Below are 17,947 nucleotides of genomic sequence, written 5' to 3'. Positions count from 1 at the left end.
TGAATCAGCTTCCTTCTTTATTTGCTTTATTTTTATCTTATTATATCTGTTTGTTACTCCTTTCATGAATTATTCTTAATTTTTTTCTAAGAAGGACATTTTCTTGGTGATATGAAGAAAATATTTACTTATTTCATTATTTGACAGGGATCATTACAAGAAGTCATAGGATGGGGGTTAATAGGATGGAAATACTATGCCAATGTGATCGGTCCTATTCAGTGTGAAGGCCTTGCCAACCTGGGGGTCACACAGATCGCCTGTGCAGAGAAGCGCTTCCTGATCTTGTCGAGGAATGGCCGTGTATACACGCAAGCCTACAACAGTGACACGCTTGTAGGTCCTGGGGTGGGTTGGTGGAGGGGGCTCTCTGCTATGTATGCTACATATCTTGTCTTTCTTTATGTTGATTGATTGCTGTTATAAGCATCTGCTCATTGTATATTATTAACTGTATTTAAAAGTCTTGATTGTAATCATTATTGTCAAGATTTGGGGGCAGAATTTCTTAGTTCTTAAGCTCAGGAACTCCTTACAGTGTCAACTATTGTCAACTATTATTCCCATTTATAAACTGTAAAGTCATTTCACTTTGGGACCAGGAAGTAACAGATGAGAAACTTGTGGGGATGATGGCAGATGGGCGCTCTTTACCTGTAGTTGCACATTTCCCTGTGCAAGAAAGGTCTAGACATGCCATGCGGCACATGGAGGCACCTGCCTGGTGCTGCTCTGTAGGTCTGGGCAGGCCAGCTGTACAGCCACCAGAGAGGTTTAGTCTGAATGGGTTTACTAAAGTTGGACACTCGAGTGAGGCAAGTCATGCAGTTTTCTTGTTGGATTGCTTACTAATTTTTCCTCCTGTTTTTACCTTTTTTAGGCCCCACAGTTGGTCCAGGGGCTTGCCTCCAGAAACATTGTAAAAATTGCTGCCCATTCGGACGGTCACCACTACCTGGCCTTGGCAGCCACTGGAGAGGTGTATTCCTGGGGCTGCGGGGACGGCGGACGTCTGGGCCACGGAGACACCGTGTATGTGTAGCCTGTTCCTGTACCTGATACACTCTGCTTTTGTGTTGCTGTAACCAAAATAAGGTGGCAAAGATACGTGTGGTGAGGGTTGTGCAGCTGGTCAGACGTGCAGGGCTGCGATGGAGAGAGCTGCCCCCCCAGATGGATCTGCCCTTGTTGCACTGGGGGCTCTGCATGCTGCATAGACAGTGATGGCAGTGGGCCTTCGTGTTCTCCCCTGGCTTTTGCTACTCCTGTTGATACACATACTGCACCCTCACTGCAGAGTTTTCTAAACTGAATTCCACACTCTCTTCCTTCATTTCTTACCTCAGCACATCTCTATCAGATAACGTCCTCATTTCCTTGAGCCATACTATGATTTTCACAGCTACAAAAATCAAGAGTTTTCTAATGTGTTATTTTGACTATTGTAAGAGAGCAGAAACAAAATAGAATGGTGGTTCTAAATGTGGAGTCATGAAAATAAAGAGTTCTGATGGCTGTCTTAGAGTCACAGGAACCCTTTCATGTTACTGTTGTGAGTGGAGGTTGGTGGAGAAAACATTGGTTTTAGGTTGAGTTTGAAGATGCAGCCCATTTCAAGGTTGTCAGAGCCATTGAGCAGGGAGTAGGCAGCAGCAGAGTTGAGAGGAGACTGGCGTTCTCATTGGGTAGAAGTGGACATCTCCAGGAAGGATCCCAAATTGTGAAAAAAGAGTAATGCACTCTGGGTGTTAGCATTCAGCAGACTTGATGTCCTAAACTTGATAGTGTTGTAGGAGTTTCAGACAAATCTAGTAAAATGATAGTGAAGAAAAGGAATTACAGGTACAGAATTTAGAATTATTGTTAATCTCAGGTTAACAGGGAGGCAGGGATTGCCTTGGGGCTCACAGGACTTGAAAGGGTTGAGGTTTGGGTTGGAGGCATTAGTCTTTTTACTTTTTAAATGTTGGATATAATTACCATGCATAAAATAGTTTGTAATTAAATAACACTCAGTTGAGATTAAGTGCTAGTTGAGTAACTTGTCTATTGCCTGAGGAGTTGAGGGAAAGAAAGTAGAATGGTGCAAATGCAGAAGCTGCAGAGAAACTTTGGGGTGGGGGGTTGAAACTTGAGCTGAATGGGGAGGTGGTACTGGAGTAATTCGTTTGTTCCTCTTCCCGTGTGCCCCTCCCTGTCTATGCTTATTTCGCAGAATAGTGTGTCACAAAATAATTGAGCTGTGTCTTTGGAGAGGCTAGAATGAGTGTTAGTGATCATAGCAGACATATTTTAGATTATAAGCATTGGGCATTTGCTAATTTTGAAAGTGAATCAGCTAGTGGTCTCTTCTACCCAGTTAATCCTTGCTGCTTCCTACTTTTCATTTGTGAAATATAGACTGCAATGTGATTAGTAAGCCTTGCCCATCATTTCTTCCCTGTTTGTTTAACAAATATGTATATAAATTTCAGCCCTGTGCATGAGATTTACCAATTCACCAGCTTTCTATGTACAGTTTGATCTTCACAAATGCTTGAGGTTGGGAGCCACTGTAACTGAGATACAGAGTGTTTCTGTTAGCACCCCTCCCCTTAGCTTCTTTGGGCCCTTCTGCAGCCAACCCCTGCTCCCCACCTCTGGCTGCTGGTTTTTGCCACTTTGGAGTATTTTGTTTCTGGCTGTGTCACTTGGTGCAGTTTCTGAGCTTCATCCTTCCCTATTGCTGCACTTGTGCTGTCTGTGAATAGGCCACCGTTCAGACCGCTGTGACCAAAGCTGCCATGGGCTTGATCACCTGTGTCTTTAACAGTATGCTGGGTGTGACGCTTGGCATTAGGTGCCCACTTAACAAAAAATCATGGAAGTGTTTGAATTCTGTATTTCTTAATTATTTTGTACGACGCCTGAAAGGCAAAGTAATCTCAGTGCTCTGATAGTTTATTCCTGGGAGTGAGCTAGTAGGAGAGGCTCAGAGGTGCATTCACGTTTGTTCCTTTTGTCTCAACAGGCCTCTTGAGGAGCCGAAGGTGATCTCTGCCTTCTCTGGGAAGCAGGCCGGGAAGCACGTGGTGCACATTGCGTGTGGAAGCACATACAGTGCGGCCATCACGGCGGAAGGGGAGCTGTACACCTGGGGCAGGGGCAACTACGGCCGGCTAGGCCACGGTATGTCTGCTCTGAGCCAGCCCGGGCATGCTGCGTAAGGCTGCTGCCTTCTCAGATACTTGCAGTAACAATAGTCCTCTCTGTTTGAAGGCTCCAGTGAAGATGAGGCCATTCCCATGCTGGTCGCTGGGCTCAAAGGACTGAAGGTCATTGATGTGGCATGTGGAAGTGGGGATGCTCAGACCCTGGCCGTGACAGAGAATGGTATGTGGAGCACGTGCTGCCTTGGGAGCGCTCTCAGGAAGAGGAGGGCCACTTCCCTAGTGGGAGTGAGCTTTGGAGGCTCTAAGTGCATATGCCCCTCAGTGTCTTTGGAAGAGGTAGAGATGTTATGAGACTCGTAGTTTCCATTGCCCAGGGCCAGCCTTCCTAGTTGGGCATTTTATTTTTATGACAGTTTTTCCTAATGTTGAGCCACCTTTGATTCTCTGTGGTAAATCCTGCTTATTGTTAGTCTTTGTGTATTCACAGTATGATACTTGCTTTTAATTTCAGTTTTATATTTGTGTTCATTACTGAGATTGTACACATGTGACACTTTTTGTGGATATACTTACCAGGTTTTATGTTGAATTTTTTTTTTTTTTTTTTTTTGGCTGCACTGTGTGGCTTGTGGGGATTTTAGTTCCCTGACCAGGGATTGAACGTGGGCCCTCAGCAGTGAGAGTGCAGAGTCCTAACCACTGGACTGCCAGGGAATTCCCAATATTTTTTAAACAGTATTTGTCTTTCAGTATTGTGGGGTCTGTCTGTCAGCATTAGTTGGGAGCCTGTCAGCCTTGCTCTTCCACAGAGAGCAACTTTATTTTATCCCTTTATGTAATATTTAATTAAATTGCACTAAAATTTTTATTGGAAATAAATACTGCTGTATGTTTGACATGTGGTCTGTGTAACAAGAATGTTGGCAGACAGACCTGAGATGGTGTGCAGTACGCTGCGGGTACCATCACTGTGTCCTGTGGAGGCAGTAGAGCTTTTGTTCTGTGTTTAATACTTAGTGGAAGCTGTTTCATGAAGCCAAACTAGTAAGGGTTAGGGCTTATTGCTTCCCCAGGTGGCAGTAGTGGTAAAGAACCCACCTGCCAATGCAGGAGACGCTGGTTCAATCCCTGGGTCCAGAAGATACCCTGGAGGAGAGCATGGCAACCCCCTTCAGTACCTTCAGTGTTCTTGCTGAATAATCCCAAGAACAGAGGAGCCTGGAGGGCTACAGTCCATAGGGTCGCAAAGAGCCGGACACGACTGAAGCGACCTAGCACACACAGGACTTTACTATTCATTCAGTTAAAACAAAATGAAGTGGGGAGGGAGGTGGGAGGGGGGGTCATGTTTGGGAACGCATGTAAGAATTAAAGATTTTAAAATTTAAAAAAAAAAAAAAAAAGAACATAGCTGTAAAAAAAAGAAAACAACAAAACAAAATGAAAAGTCAGCTTTCTACTTCTTAACTTTCTTTTAAATTTTTTTTGGCTGAGTCAGGTCTTCATTGTGGCGTGAGACCTTTTCTAGTGGAGGTGTGTGGGCTCAGTAGTTGCAGTGCCTGGGCTTAGTTCCCCTGAGGTATGTGGGATCTTAGTTCCCCTACCAGGATTGAACTGTGTCCCCTGCATTGGAAGGTAGATTCTTAACTACCAGGGAAGTCTCTCCATTTCTTAATTGCTTCTATAACAACCTGAAATAGAAGCTAGGTTTCATTTGTGTCAACTGTATGCATTAGTGAGCTAGATTTTTGTGTGTTTTTGGCTATATTGATTATTTTCAGACATTTAAAAGGCTTATTTAGATGTACAGCTATTTTTACTCTGAAAATTTGTACTTTTTAGGTCAAGTGTGGTCCTGGGGAGATGGTGACTATGGGAAACTGGGCAGAGGTGGTAGTGATGGCTGCAAAACGCCAAAGCTGATTGAAAAGCTGCAAGACTTGGACGTTGTCAAAGTCCGATGTGGAAGTCAATTTTCTATTGCCTTGACGAAAGATGGCCAGGTTTACTCATGGGGAAAGGGTGACAACCAGAGGCTTGGGCATGGAACAGAGGAGCATGTTCGTTATCCTAAACTCTTGGAAGGACTGCAAGGTGAGTGCAAAGTGTAAGCTTGTAAAACTGTTTGAGGAGTTTTCTTCAGAAAGCTTCTAAAGTTTGCAGGCATTTTCCTTTACGTGCCATTCCGTGAACGACCCGTAAAATTAGAAGCGTTTACCCACATTTTAATAGGTAGAGATGCTAAATGGAACGTGGTTTGTTTATATTAAAAAGTGACCTAGAATTATTCTCAGCAAATTTGAAACTTTAAATTTTACCAATATTGGAGAGTTGTTTTTTGTTGTTTTTTTCTATTTTATTGGAGAGGTTTTTTTGTGTGTGTAGGGGGCGGGGCAGGGCAAGTACTCATTTCATTACTCATTAAATTGGCCTCAGTGAGATTAGCTTCTGTTTGGTGAGGTCATCTGTAGTTATACTGTAGATCTTGCTAAGACTATGGATACGTATGTAGCACAAAGGGAGATAGGATTCGGTCAGCCTGGAGTAGCCTTGTTTGTACTGATCCTTGATGGATGAATCCTCTTTTTTTGGTTTCAAGGTGTCCAGTATGCATTCTCAGTAGACAGGAGGAATGAAAGCCAAGGCGTGTAGTTGTGCTTTGCAAATACCTTCTGAAGTATGGGAGAGGGTGGTGATAAGTGTATCAAGTGGGACCTGTAGTGCTCTGTTGCTATACTACATGAAGTGGGCAGGCTGTTTTTTTTGACCAGGCTCTCTGTATGATTTTAGGTTTGAGGACCTTATGCCGTCTCTCCTAACTACTCAGCCTTGCTATTGTAGCCTTAAAGCAGTCATAGACAATAAGAAAACAATGGACCTGTGTTCCAGTACACCTTGATTGACAGAAACAGGCCTTGTGCTGCATTTGGCACAGGGGATACCGTTTGTTGGGTTACTTACCTGGATTCATCTTTATGTTTTTGCTTTGAGTTTAGAAGTGAGAATTTTAAGTGGGACTTGCCAGTTCATTTCCCCATCATTTTTATTTTGAAGCGTGTTAATACTTTGGTGATTAGAAGTTTTGTGTGTTCATATGGTGTTTATTATTTACTAAGTTTCTGAGGTAAGTTCGAGAGTTAATAAGGTTGGTTGTTTACTAAGGAGCGGTATTTGAATTTTATTTGCTTTTGTGTTTATATTCCCTTCATTTACTAGATGAAATCAAGTTCCTCAGCCCCATTAGTTGATACAGGGATAGCTTACTATGAGAGTATTTAGGTGATTATTGATACAGTCATTTGGTCTTAGGAGAGGCTCTTAGAATTGTTTTTCTTACTGTAGTAGAATTTTTTCAGCTGAATTTATTTTTATTATTATTTATTTATTTGGCAATATTATATTGGTTTTGCCATACATCAGCATGAATTCACTACGGGTGTACATGTGTTCCCAATCCTGAACCCCCCTCCCACCTCCCTCTCCATACTGCTGAATTTTTTTTAATGTTGATATGTCTAAAAGCATGACCTCATGTCATGTTAAATATACTAATAGGCAAAATTATAATACTTGGCTAACACTATAAAATTGAAAAATATATTTTATATTTATATAATTTAACTTTGGAGAAAAATAAAAGATAGATTTTATTTTAGAAAACTTTCTAAATAAACAGTGTACTTTGACCTTCACCAAGATAGAACAGGCCATAAAACACACCTTAACAATTTAAAAGAAGAGAAATCAGTGTCTCCTCTCAGACTACAGTGGAACTAACCAGAAATCAATAACAGAAAGTTAGCTGGAAAATGCCCAGATACATAGAGATAAAATAGTTTACTTCCAGATAAAACATAGGTCAGTGAAGACATCTCAAGAGAAATTTTAAAATATTTTAAACTAAATGAAAATACAACTTTTAAAAGTTTGTGGCATACAGTGAAAGCTTAGGTAGAAATTTATAGCTTCAAATATATAAGAAGAGAGATCTAAAATCTTTCTGTCTAGCAAAGGAAACCATCAAAGAAATGAAATGGCAAACTATGAAATGGCTGGAAATTATTTGTAAGTCATATATTTGATAAGGAGTTAATATTCAAAGTATGTAAATCTCATATAACTCAAGAGCAAAAAAAATGATCTGAATAGTCATTTTTCCAAAGAAAACATAATTTGTCTAGTAGGTATGTGAAAAGATGTTCAACATCACTAATCATCAATGAAATACATTTCAAAACATTGAGATACACCTCTTACCTCTTAGAATGTCTGTTATCAAAAGACAAGAAATAACAGGAGCTGGCAAGGATGTAGAGATAAGGGAAGCTTTGTGCACTGTTGGTGGGACTGTAAACTGGTGGAGCCACTGTGGAAAACAGTATGGAGGTTCCTCAAAAAATAAAAATAGAACTGCCAGCAGTTTTGCTTCTGGATATCAGAGACACTAAGTCAAAAAAAAATCTGCATCCCCATGTTTATTGCAGCATTATTCACAATACCTAAGACATGGATCTAACTGTAGTGTCCATTGATGGGTGACATATAAAGAAAAAATATATATAATAATAAATATATATATGAATTCAACACACATATGAAAGGCTGGTTCAGTGTTAAAAAATCAGTTAACCCATCAAGTTGACAGATGAAAGAAAAAAAAATCACATGATCCTATCAATAAGTGCAAAAAAAGCTTTTGACAAAATTTCAATACCCATTCATGATTTAAAAAAAAAAAACTTAGTAAATTAGGAATAGAGGAAACTTCCTCAACATGATAGACTATTAGATTCATGCAGTCGTAATTGTGGTTTCCAACCATGAATTTTAAATCATTATAACTAGGCTCAAACACATTTTTATTAATCAAAATAGGAACCATAGTAATCACATTTTCGTTAATGAGAAATAAGTTTGTTTATTCCTGTAGCTTAAAAATCTATGCTTTGAGATTCAACAAACTCTTGGAAAGCATTTTCTGCCTCCTGCTGGTTGAGGAATTGTTTTCCCTTCTAAAAGTTGCTGGAATGCTTGAAGAAGTGGCAGTTGGTTGGCAAGAGGTCAGATGAATATGGCAGGTGAGGCAAAACTTCATAGCCCAATTTGTTCAACTTGTGATGCATTGGTTGTGTGACATCTGGTTGGGCGTTGTCATGGAGAAAGGATGTTCATTTCATCATTTTCTGTCCAAATTATTACTGGAAGTTTAATGCAATAAAACAAGAAAAGGAAACAAAAGCTATACAGGTTGAGAAGGAATAAATAAAGCTTTGTTCACAGACAACTTGATTGTTTATGTTGAAAATTTGAAAGAATTGACTGAAAAACCCTCCTGGAACTAACAAGGTTGTGACATACAAGGTTAATATGCCAAAGTTAATTTCTTTCTTACATACTGGCAACTAACAAGTAGAATTTGAAATTAACTGTACAATGTCATTTGCAGTAGCAACCTAAGAATGAAATACATAAGTATAAATCTAAATATATATATGAGATCTGTATAAGGAAAACTGATGAATGAAATCAAAGAACTAAATGGAAAGATATTCTAAGTTCATTGATAGGAGCACTGAATATTGTTAAGATGTCAGTTCTTTCCAGCTTGATTTATAGATTTAATACAATTCCAATCAAAATCCCAGAAAGTTATTTTCTGAATATCAACAAACCGAGTCTAAAGTTTATATCGAGAGGCAAAATAGCCAACACAATATTAAAGGAGAAGAGCAAGTTGTAAGACTGATACTGTCCAACTTCAAGACTTAACTATAAAGCTGCAGTGATCAGAACAGTTTGGTATTGGCTAACATATGATCTTTATGGGCTTTCCTGATGGCTCAGCGGGTAGAGTCTACCTGCAGTGCAGAAGAGCCAGGAGATGCATGTTTGATCCCTGGGTTGGAAGGATCCGCTGGAGGAGGAATTGGCAACCCAGTCCAGCATTCTTGTGTGAAAAATCCCATGACAGAGGAGCCTGGCAGGTTAAAGTCCAAAGGGTTGCAAAGAGTTGGACATGACTAAGTGACTAAACACAAAGTATGATCATGAGAAAAGGAGAAAAGAAGAGAGAGCTTAGAAATAGATCTACATAGATATAGTTAACCGATCCTTAGCAGAGGAGTAAAGGCAATACAGTGGAGCAGAGATTGTCATTTCAACAAATGGTGTCAGAAGAACTGGATGTCTGAGCGTAAAAAAATGACTAATTAATAATGGAGAGAGGCTTGGTGTCCATTGGGATCAGGAGTATATCGCAGATATGTGCCTTCTCAGTTTCACTGTGAACCTATAACTCTTCAAAAACATAGTCTTTTTAAAGAGGAGTACACTTTGCATGGTTATACATTGGGATAAGAAAATATGATCTCTAGTTAATTCAAAGTACAGGTGTCTTTTTCTGAATAAGAATGAGGAAAATGAACAGATCCTTTTTATTTCACAGTTTTATTTGTAGGCTGTAGATCATAATAGACTGTAGCTAGTAAAACACAGCAGAGGTTTTAATAATGTACGTAAAGCAGATGAATTGTGAATAATATTAAAGCAGTTACATTAAATGCCTTCTGACCTGAGTGTCCTAGAGTAAATACCCTTATTGCAACATAAGTCATAGACATAAAGCTATATCTGCATCCTCCTTTCCCCCCAGGGAAGAAGGTGATTGATGTGGCTGCAGGGTCCACCCACTGCCTGGCCCTGACTGAGGACAGTGAGGTCCACAGCTGGGGAAGCAATGACCAGTGTCAGCACTTTGACACCTTGCGTGTGACCAAGCCGGAACCCTCTGCGCTGCCTGGACTGGATACCAAGCATATAGTCGGGATTGCCTGTGGACCTGCCCAGGTACAAAGTAGATAGCTTGGTATTTTGTAGAATTTTTAATTTCCTGTCATTTGTTTGCTAGTATGTAGAACATACTTGACTTGTATGTGTAGTCCTTTGTCAAATGCTTTTTCTTCTCAAATGATGTGATCATGTTTTCCTTCTTAAGTCTGTTTATATAGTGGAATGCATTGATTTTCTAATACTGGAGGAACCTTGTGTTTTTGAGATCTCCACTTGGTCTTTTTTTATATTGTTGGATTTGATTTGCTAATACCCTGTTGAGAGTTTCCCTGTCAGTGCTCTTCAGAGATACTAGTTTGTGGCTTTCTTAAAAAACACTTTCTTGCCTTTTTATCAGGGTAAAACTGGCCTCATACATAGTATTGGCAAGTGGTCTGTCCAGTTCTGTTTTCTGGAATGGGTTGGGTAGAATTAGTGTAATTTCTTTTTTAATATTTTCCTATGAATTTATATGACCCTAGAGATTTCTTTCTCCAAAGATTTTTAACCACAGATTTAATTTTTTAATCTGGAATTGTTCAGATTATTTCCTCTTTGGTAAGTGTTGCTGGTTTGTGATACTCCAGGTATTGCTCCATTCTAAGTTACCCAGTTTCTATGTGTAGCATTTTCTTTACTAGCGTTTTCTTACTGACCTTTTGACGTTTTTGGGTCTGCAGTGATATCTTCGTTCAGTCCTGACATGAGTAATTTGTGCCTTTTCTCTTTGCCAGTTTTATTATGGGTTTACCCATTTTGTTAATCTTTTCAAAGAGCTAGCCTTAGTTTCATTAATTTCCCCTTGTTCTTTTGCTTTCAGTTTCATCGGTTTCTCCTCTTGTCCCTTTTCCCCTTTCAGTTTGCTTTGGTGTCGCTTTACTGTTTTCCTAGTTTGTTTAGGAGAAAGCTTAGGTTGTTGATTTTTAGACATTTGTTCTTTTGTAGTATGTAAGCACTTGATACTATAATTTTTCCTCTTAAGTAGTGCTTTAGTTGGGTCTACAAATCTTGATATATTTTCATTTTTGTTCAGCTCTAATTTCTTTTGAGAATTTCTCTTTGCCCTATGGATTAAGTGTGTTGTTTAGTTTCAAAATTTTTGGAGATCATTCTTTATCTTTGTTACTGATTTCTTAGTTAACCATTGTGGTTAGAGAAGAAACTCTGTATGATTTCAGTTCTTGATTTGTTTTTTTATCTTAGAATGTGTTCTCTTTGTGAATGGTCTGCATATGTGCTTAAAAACAGTGTCTATTTTGCTGTTGGCGTGTTTCACCATTGTTGGTGGAGTGTTCTATAAATGTCAGTCAGATCTAGTTCATAGGTAGTATTACTCAGTTTTTCTAGATCCTTGCTGATTTTGTTTGCTTGTTCTGTCAATGAGGACAAATTATTCTGGGTATCTCTAAGAATAATTGTGGATTTGTTAATTTCTCTTTTTGGTTCTATTGGCTTTTTTTTATATTAGTGCTTTTGATCATTAAAAACTTATGGTAAACCATACAGTGGCATTAAGTATATCTACAATGTTGTGTTACCATCACTACTATTCATCTTCAGAACTTTTTCATCATCTCATACAGAAACTCTGTACCCATTAAACAATAACTCCATTTCTTCTCCCCTGGTGATCTGGAAATTTACTTTCTGAATTTGCCTGTTTGAGGTATCTCATATATGTAGAATTACATAATATTTGATCATTTATGTCTGGGTTATTTCATATTTGATTATGATGTGTTCAGCAATGATGTATGTTATAGCATGTATCAGAATTTTATACTCTAAAGGTTTGATAACATTCATGTGTGTGTATCTTCCACATTTTGTTTATCCATTCCTCCTTCAGTGAACACATGGGTGGTTTGTCTCTGGCTATTGTGAATAATGTAGCTATAGGGCCTTCTGCTGAAGTGGGTGTGGGTTTGATCCCTGGACGGGGAACTAAGATCCCGCCTGTGGTGACCAAAAAAAAACCAAAACAAAACAAACAGGTATTAGTATAGAAATTTCTGTGTGAGTCCCTGCTTTTCAGTTTTTTTCAGTATATATCTAGGACTGGAATTGCTGGATCATTATGGTAACTATGTTCGAATTTTTGAGACACTACCTTACTGTTTTTCCACAACAGCTGCCTGATTTTTACACTCCCCCTAGTTATGCACAAGGGTTTCATGTTTTCCACATGCTTGTCAACTGGTTGTTTTCTTTGTTTCTTTTTTTGTTTGAAGGCCACATCACAGTGAGTATGAAGTGGTATCACACTGTGGTTTTGATTTGCACTTACCTAGTGCAATGGTCAGTGCTTGTTGACCATTTGTATATTTTTTTTGGAGAAATGTATTCAAGTTCTTTGCCCATATTTGAATTAGATTTCTTTAATATTGTGGTTATTAATCCCTTATCAGGAAGATGATTTACAACTGTTTTTCTGCCATTCTGTGGTTTTCTTTTTATTCTGTTGATAGTGTTCTTTGATGCACAAAAGTTTTGATTTTGCTTCTATTTTCAGTGCTCTCAGTGTCATATATATATCCAAGAAATACATGCTCATGTAGATTTTCCAGTCTTGTAATAGTTTCATAGTTTTAAGTCTTATGTTTTATGGTCTTTGATCCATTGTTTCATATATGATGTAAGATAAGGATCAAATTGATTCTTCTGTGATTTTCCCAGCACTGTTTATAGAAAAACCTTTGATCTTCCCTATTGAATGGTCTTGGCACTTGTCAAAAATCATTTGACCATATAGGCAATGTTTACTGTAGTCTGCTTCACTGATCTTTGAATCTGATTTTGTACCAGACCACACTGTTTTGATTAATGTAGTTTTTTGGTAAGTTTTGAATTAGGAATTAATCTTTTCCCAACTTGGTTATTCCTTTTCAAGATTCCTTTGGTTATTTGGGGTACCTTGAGATTTCATTGGCATTTTAGGATAAATCTATCAATTTTTGTTTTATGTATTTTGAAATTTTTGTTTGATACATACACATTTTGAATGTTTGGTTGTCTTGGTGAATTGACCCTTCAGTTGTTTTTCAGTGCCCCACTTGATCCTTGTTTTCCCTTGCTCTGAAGGGATAAATGAGTGTGGAAAAATGATTGTGTGGGTCACAACATTCACAACAAACTAGTCCATTGTTCCATGTTCAGTCTTTAATTCCTGTTCTTTTTTAATGTAGGTACTCCATTTTAATTTTCATTAGATTAGTAATTGTGTATTATAACTCTTCCACCCTTGTATTTGAAAAAAACTTAAGAAGTCTATATTTTAGTTCCTCTGCCTATCCATTAAAATTTACAGTAATCTTGTCTATGTTTGCAAAAATACCTTGGTTAGGCTTTGGTAGAGATTGTGTTCAGCCTATTATCAGTTTGTGAAGAATTGACATTTTTGCTACATTGAGTTTTCTAGTCTATTAAAATATTATGTTTAAATGTTTATTTGCATTTTTGTTGATTTCGTTTATCAGGGTTTTCAGCATATAAGTCCTGTTTTGTTAAATTTATATCTTTTTAAAAATTTTGTTTTCAATTTGAGGATAATCTGGAGTGGAATGTTAGTTTCTCAGTCATGTCCGACTCTTTGCTTTGCGGACTATAGCTTTCCAGGCTCCTTTGTCCATGGAATTTTCCAGGCAAGAATACTGGAGTGGGTTGCCATTCCCTTCTCCAGAGGATTTTCCCAATCCAGGAATTGAATCCGGGTCTCCTGCATTGCTCGCAGATTCTTTACCATCTGAGCTAGAGGGATAATTGCTTTACAATATTGTATTGGCTTCTGTTGTACAACATGAATCAACCATAAGTACATACATGTCCGTCCCTCTGACCTCCCCCCAACCCCACCCCACCCCTCTAGGTTATCACAGAACACTGTGTTGCGCTCCCTGTGCCATAGAGCGACTTCCCATTAGCTATCTTGAATATGGTAATGTATATGTTTCCCTGCTACTCGCTCAGTTCGTCCCACCTCGACTTCCCCTGCTGTGTCCACAAGTCTGTTCTCTATGTCTGCATCTCTATTCCTGCGTGAAAATAGGTTATCAGTGTCAGTTTTCCAGATTTCACATGTATATGCATTAACACACAATATTTGCTTTTCTCTTTCTGACTTACTTCACTCTGTACAACAGGCTCTAGGTTCATCCACCTCACTAGAACTGACTCAGATTTGCTCCTTTTTATGGCTGAGTAATACTCCATTGTATACATGTACCACAACTTCTTTATCCATTCCTCTGTTGATGGACATTTAGGTTGCTTCCAGGTCCTGGCTAGTATAAATAGTGCTGCAGTGAACATTGGGGTACATGTGCCTTTTTCCGTTATGGTTTCTTAGGGTATATGCCCAGTAGTGGGAATTACTGGACTATATGGTAGTTTTATTCCTAGTTTTTAAAGGAATCACCATACTGTTCTTTATAGTGGCTGTACCAGTTTATATGCCCACCAGTAGTGCAAGATGGTTTTTTTTCCACACTCATTTATCGTTTGTAGACTTTTTTTGCTGATGGCCACTCTGGCTGGTGTGAGGTGATACCTCATTGTAATTTTGATTTGCATTTCTCTAATAATGAGTGATGTTGAGCATCTTTTTGTGTGTTTTTTAGCTATGTATATGTCTTCTTTGGAGACATGTTTAGGTCTTCTGCCCGTTTTTTTGATTGGGTTTTTTGTTTTTCTGCTGTTGAACTACATGAACTGCTTGTATATTTTAGAAATTAATCCTTTGTCAGTTGTTACATTTGCAGTAACTTTTTTCTGCCATTCTGGGGGTTGTCTTCACCTTGTTCAGAGTTTCCTTGCTATGCATGGGGCTTCCCTGGTGGCTCAGTGGTAAAGAATCAGCTTGCCAAAGCAAGAGATGTGGATTCATCCCTGGCTCAGGAAGATCCCCTGCAGAGGGAAATGGCACCCCATTGCAGTATTCTTGCCTTCGAAATCCGTATGGCCAGGGGAGCATGGTGGTCTATCGTCTGTGGAATTGCCAAAGAGTTGGACATGCAGTAGTGACTGAATAATTGCTGATAAAAGCTTTTAAGTTTAATTAAATCCCATTTTTTTTAACTTAAATTACTGTAGGAGGTAGATCAAAGAGGATTGTTGTTTTATTGTTCAGTTGCCAAGTCCTGTCCAACTGTTTGTGACTTCATGGACTGCAGCACACCAGGCTTCCCTGTCCTTTAGTGTCTCCCACAGTTTGCTCAAACTCATGTCTGTTAAGTTGGTGATGCCATCCAACCATCTCATCCTTTGTCACCATTTCTTCTGCCCTCAATCTTTCCCAGCATCAGGGTCTTTTCCAATGAGTTGGCTCATCACATCTGGTGGCCAGAGTATTAGAGCTTCATCTTCAGCGTCAGTTCTTCCAATGAATGTTAAGAACTGATGTCCTTTAAGGTTGACTGGTTTGATCTCCTTGCAGTTCAAGGATTCTCAAGAGTCTTCTATAGCACCACAGTTCAAAAGCATCAAATTCTTCAGCACTCAGCTTTCTTTATAGTCCAACTCTCGCATCCATACATGACTACTGGAAAAACCATAGCTTTGACCATATGGTCCTTTGAAGCAAAGTGACGTCTTTGCTTTTTAAAATGCTGCCTAGGTTTCTTATGGCTTTTCTTCCAAGGAGCAAGCATCTTTGAATTTCATGGCTGCAGTTACTGCCCCCAGTGATTTTGGAGCCCAAGAAAATAAAATCTGTCACTGTTTCTTTTTTTTTTTTTTTCCCATCTCTTTGCCATGAAGTAATGGGACCGGATGCCATGATCTTAGTTTTTTGAATATTGAGTTTAAAGTCATTTTTTTCACTCTCCTGTTAGACCTTTTTCAAGAGGTTCTTTAATTCCTGTTCTGTTTCTACTATTAGAGTGGTATCATCTGCATATTTGAAGTTCTTGATATTTCTCCCGGCAGTCTTGAATCTAGCTTGTGATTCATTCAGCCCACATTTTGCATGATGTACTCTGCATATAAGTTAAATAGGCAGGGTGACAGTATACAGGCTTGACATACTCCTTTCCAAATTTGGAACCAGTCCATTGTTCCATGTCCAGTTTTAACTGTTGCTTCTTGACCTGCATAAGGCTTTCTCAGGAAACAGGTATATTCCCATCTCTTTAAGAATTTTCTAGTTTGTTGTGAATGTTGTATCCCACACAATCAAAGGGTTTAGCGTAGTCAGTGAAGCAGAAATAGATGTTTTCTGGAATTTCCTTGCTTTTTCTATGATCCAGCAAATGTTGGCAGTTTGATCTCTGGTCCCTCTTCCTTTTCTAAACCCAGTCACTACATCTGGAAGTTTTCAGTTCATGTACTCTTGAAACCTGGCTTGAAGAATTTTGATCATTGTCTTGCTGGAATGTGAAATAAGCATAATTGTATGGTAGTTTGAACATTCTTTGGTATTGCCTTTCTTTGGGATTGGAATGAAAACTGACCTTTTGCGGTTCTGTGGCCAATGCTGAGTTTTCCAAACTTGCTGGCATATTGAGTGCACTTTAACAGCATCATCATTTAGGATTTTAAATAGCTAGAATACCATCACCTCCACTAGCTTTGGTGGTAGTAATGCTTCCTCAGGCCCACTTGACTTCAGCTTCAGGATGTTCTCCTCTAGGTGAGTGATTATAATCGTGGTTATCCATGTCATTAAGACCATTCTTACATACTTCTGTGTATTCTTCTTACCTCTTCTTAAACTCTTCTGGTTCTGTTTAATCCTTATGGTTTCTATCCTTTACTGTGTCCATCTTTGCATTAATATTCCCTTGATTATCTCCAAATGTCTTGAAGGGATCTCTAATCTTTCCTATTTTATTGTTTTCCTATATTTCTTTACATTGCTCATGTAAAAATTCTTTCGTATCTGTCCTTACTATTGTCTAGAACTCTGCATTCAGTTGGGTATATCTTTCTCTTTGACTTCTGCTTCTCTTACCTCAGCTATTTGTAAAGACTCCTCACACATGCACTTGACCTCCTTGCATTTCTTCTGGGGTGATTTTGATCGGTGCCTCCTATACAACGTTATAAACCTCTGTCCATAGTTCTTCAAAACTCTTCCTACCAGATCTAATCTCTTGAAGCTATTTGTCATGTCTACCATACAATCGTAATGGATTTGATCTAGGTCATACCTGAATTGCATTTTCCCTACATTCTTCAATTTAAGCCTGAGTTTCGCAATCAGGAGCTCATGATCTGAATCACAGTCAGGTCCGGGTCTGGTTTTTTCTGACTGTTCAGAGATTTTCCATTGTGAGGTGCAAAGGATATGATCAATTTTGTTTCGGTATTGACCTGACATGGTGATGTCCATGTGTGGAGTGATCTCTTGTGTTGTTGGAAGAGGATGTTTGCTTTGACTAGTGTGTTCTCTTGACAAAAGTCTGTTAGCCTTTGCCCTGCTTCATTTTAATACTCCAAGGCCAAATGTGCCTATTGTTCCAGGTATCTATTGACTTCCAGCTTTTGCATTCCAATTTCCTATGATAAAAAGGACATCTTTTTTTTTTTTTTTTTTTTTTTTGGTGTTCCAGAAGGTCTTGTGGAACTTTATGGAACTGTTCAACTTCAGCTTCTTCGGCATTAGTGGTTGGGGCATGGATTCAAATGACTGGGATGTTGAATAGGTTTGCCTTAGAAACGAACTGAGATAATTTTGTTGCTTTTGAGATTGCACTCAAGTACTGCATTTCAAGCTCTTTTGTTGACTGTGAGGTCTACTCCATTTCTTCTAAGGGATTCTTTCCACATGGTCATCTGAATTGAATTCACTCATTCCCATCCATTTTAGTTTTCTGATTCCTAAAATGCCTGTGTTCACTCTTGCCATCTCCTGGTTGAACACTTCTAATTTACCTTGATGAATGAACCTAAGATTCTAGGTTCCTAAAGCTACTCCTCATCCCTTTACTAAGCCACCTTTTATCTTTATATTTAACGTAAATTTCTTGTAG

The 17,947-nt window shown here is 38.8% G+C and overlaps 1 protein-coding gene across 8 annotated transcripts in view; it reads left to right on the top strand.

Moving 5' to 3' along the window:
• HERC2 (HECT and RLD domain containing E3 ubiquitin protein ligase 2) overlaps positions 1 to 17,947 on the top strand; it is a 243,534-nt gene that overhangs the window by 53,591 nt on the left and 171,996 nt on the right. For all 8 annotated transcript variants that reach the window (XM_004004470.5, XM_012129843.4, XM_060409588.1 and 5 more), the window contains 6 exons: positions 148 to 336; positions 881 to 1,032; positions 3,011 to 3,168; positions 3,259 to 3,372; positions 4,995 to 5,246; positions 9,805 to 9,998. In XM_004004470.5, coding sequence (XP_004004519.1) covers positions 148 to 336; positions 881 to 1,032; positions 3,011 to 3,168; positions 3,259 to 3,372; positions 4,995 to 5,246; positions 9,805 to 9,998 — 1,059 coding nt within the window. The remainder of the gene's footprint in view (positions 1 to 147; positions 337 to 880; positions 1,033 to 3,010; positions 3,169 to 3,258; positions 3,373 to 4,994; positions 5,247 to 9,804; positions 9,999 to 17,947) is intronic.

This window comes from Ovis aries, chromosome 2 (genome assembly GCF_016772045.2).
Source record: "Ovis aries strain OAR_USU_Benz2616 breed Rambouillet chromosome 2, ARS-UI_Ramb_v3.0, whole genome shotgun sequence".
Classification (NCBI taxonomy): Eukaryota; Metazoa; Chordata; class Mammalia; order Artiodactyla; family Bovidae; genus Ovis; species Ovis aries.
This window is presented reverse-complemented; position numbering and strand designations above follow the sequence as displayed.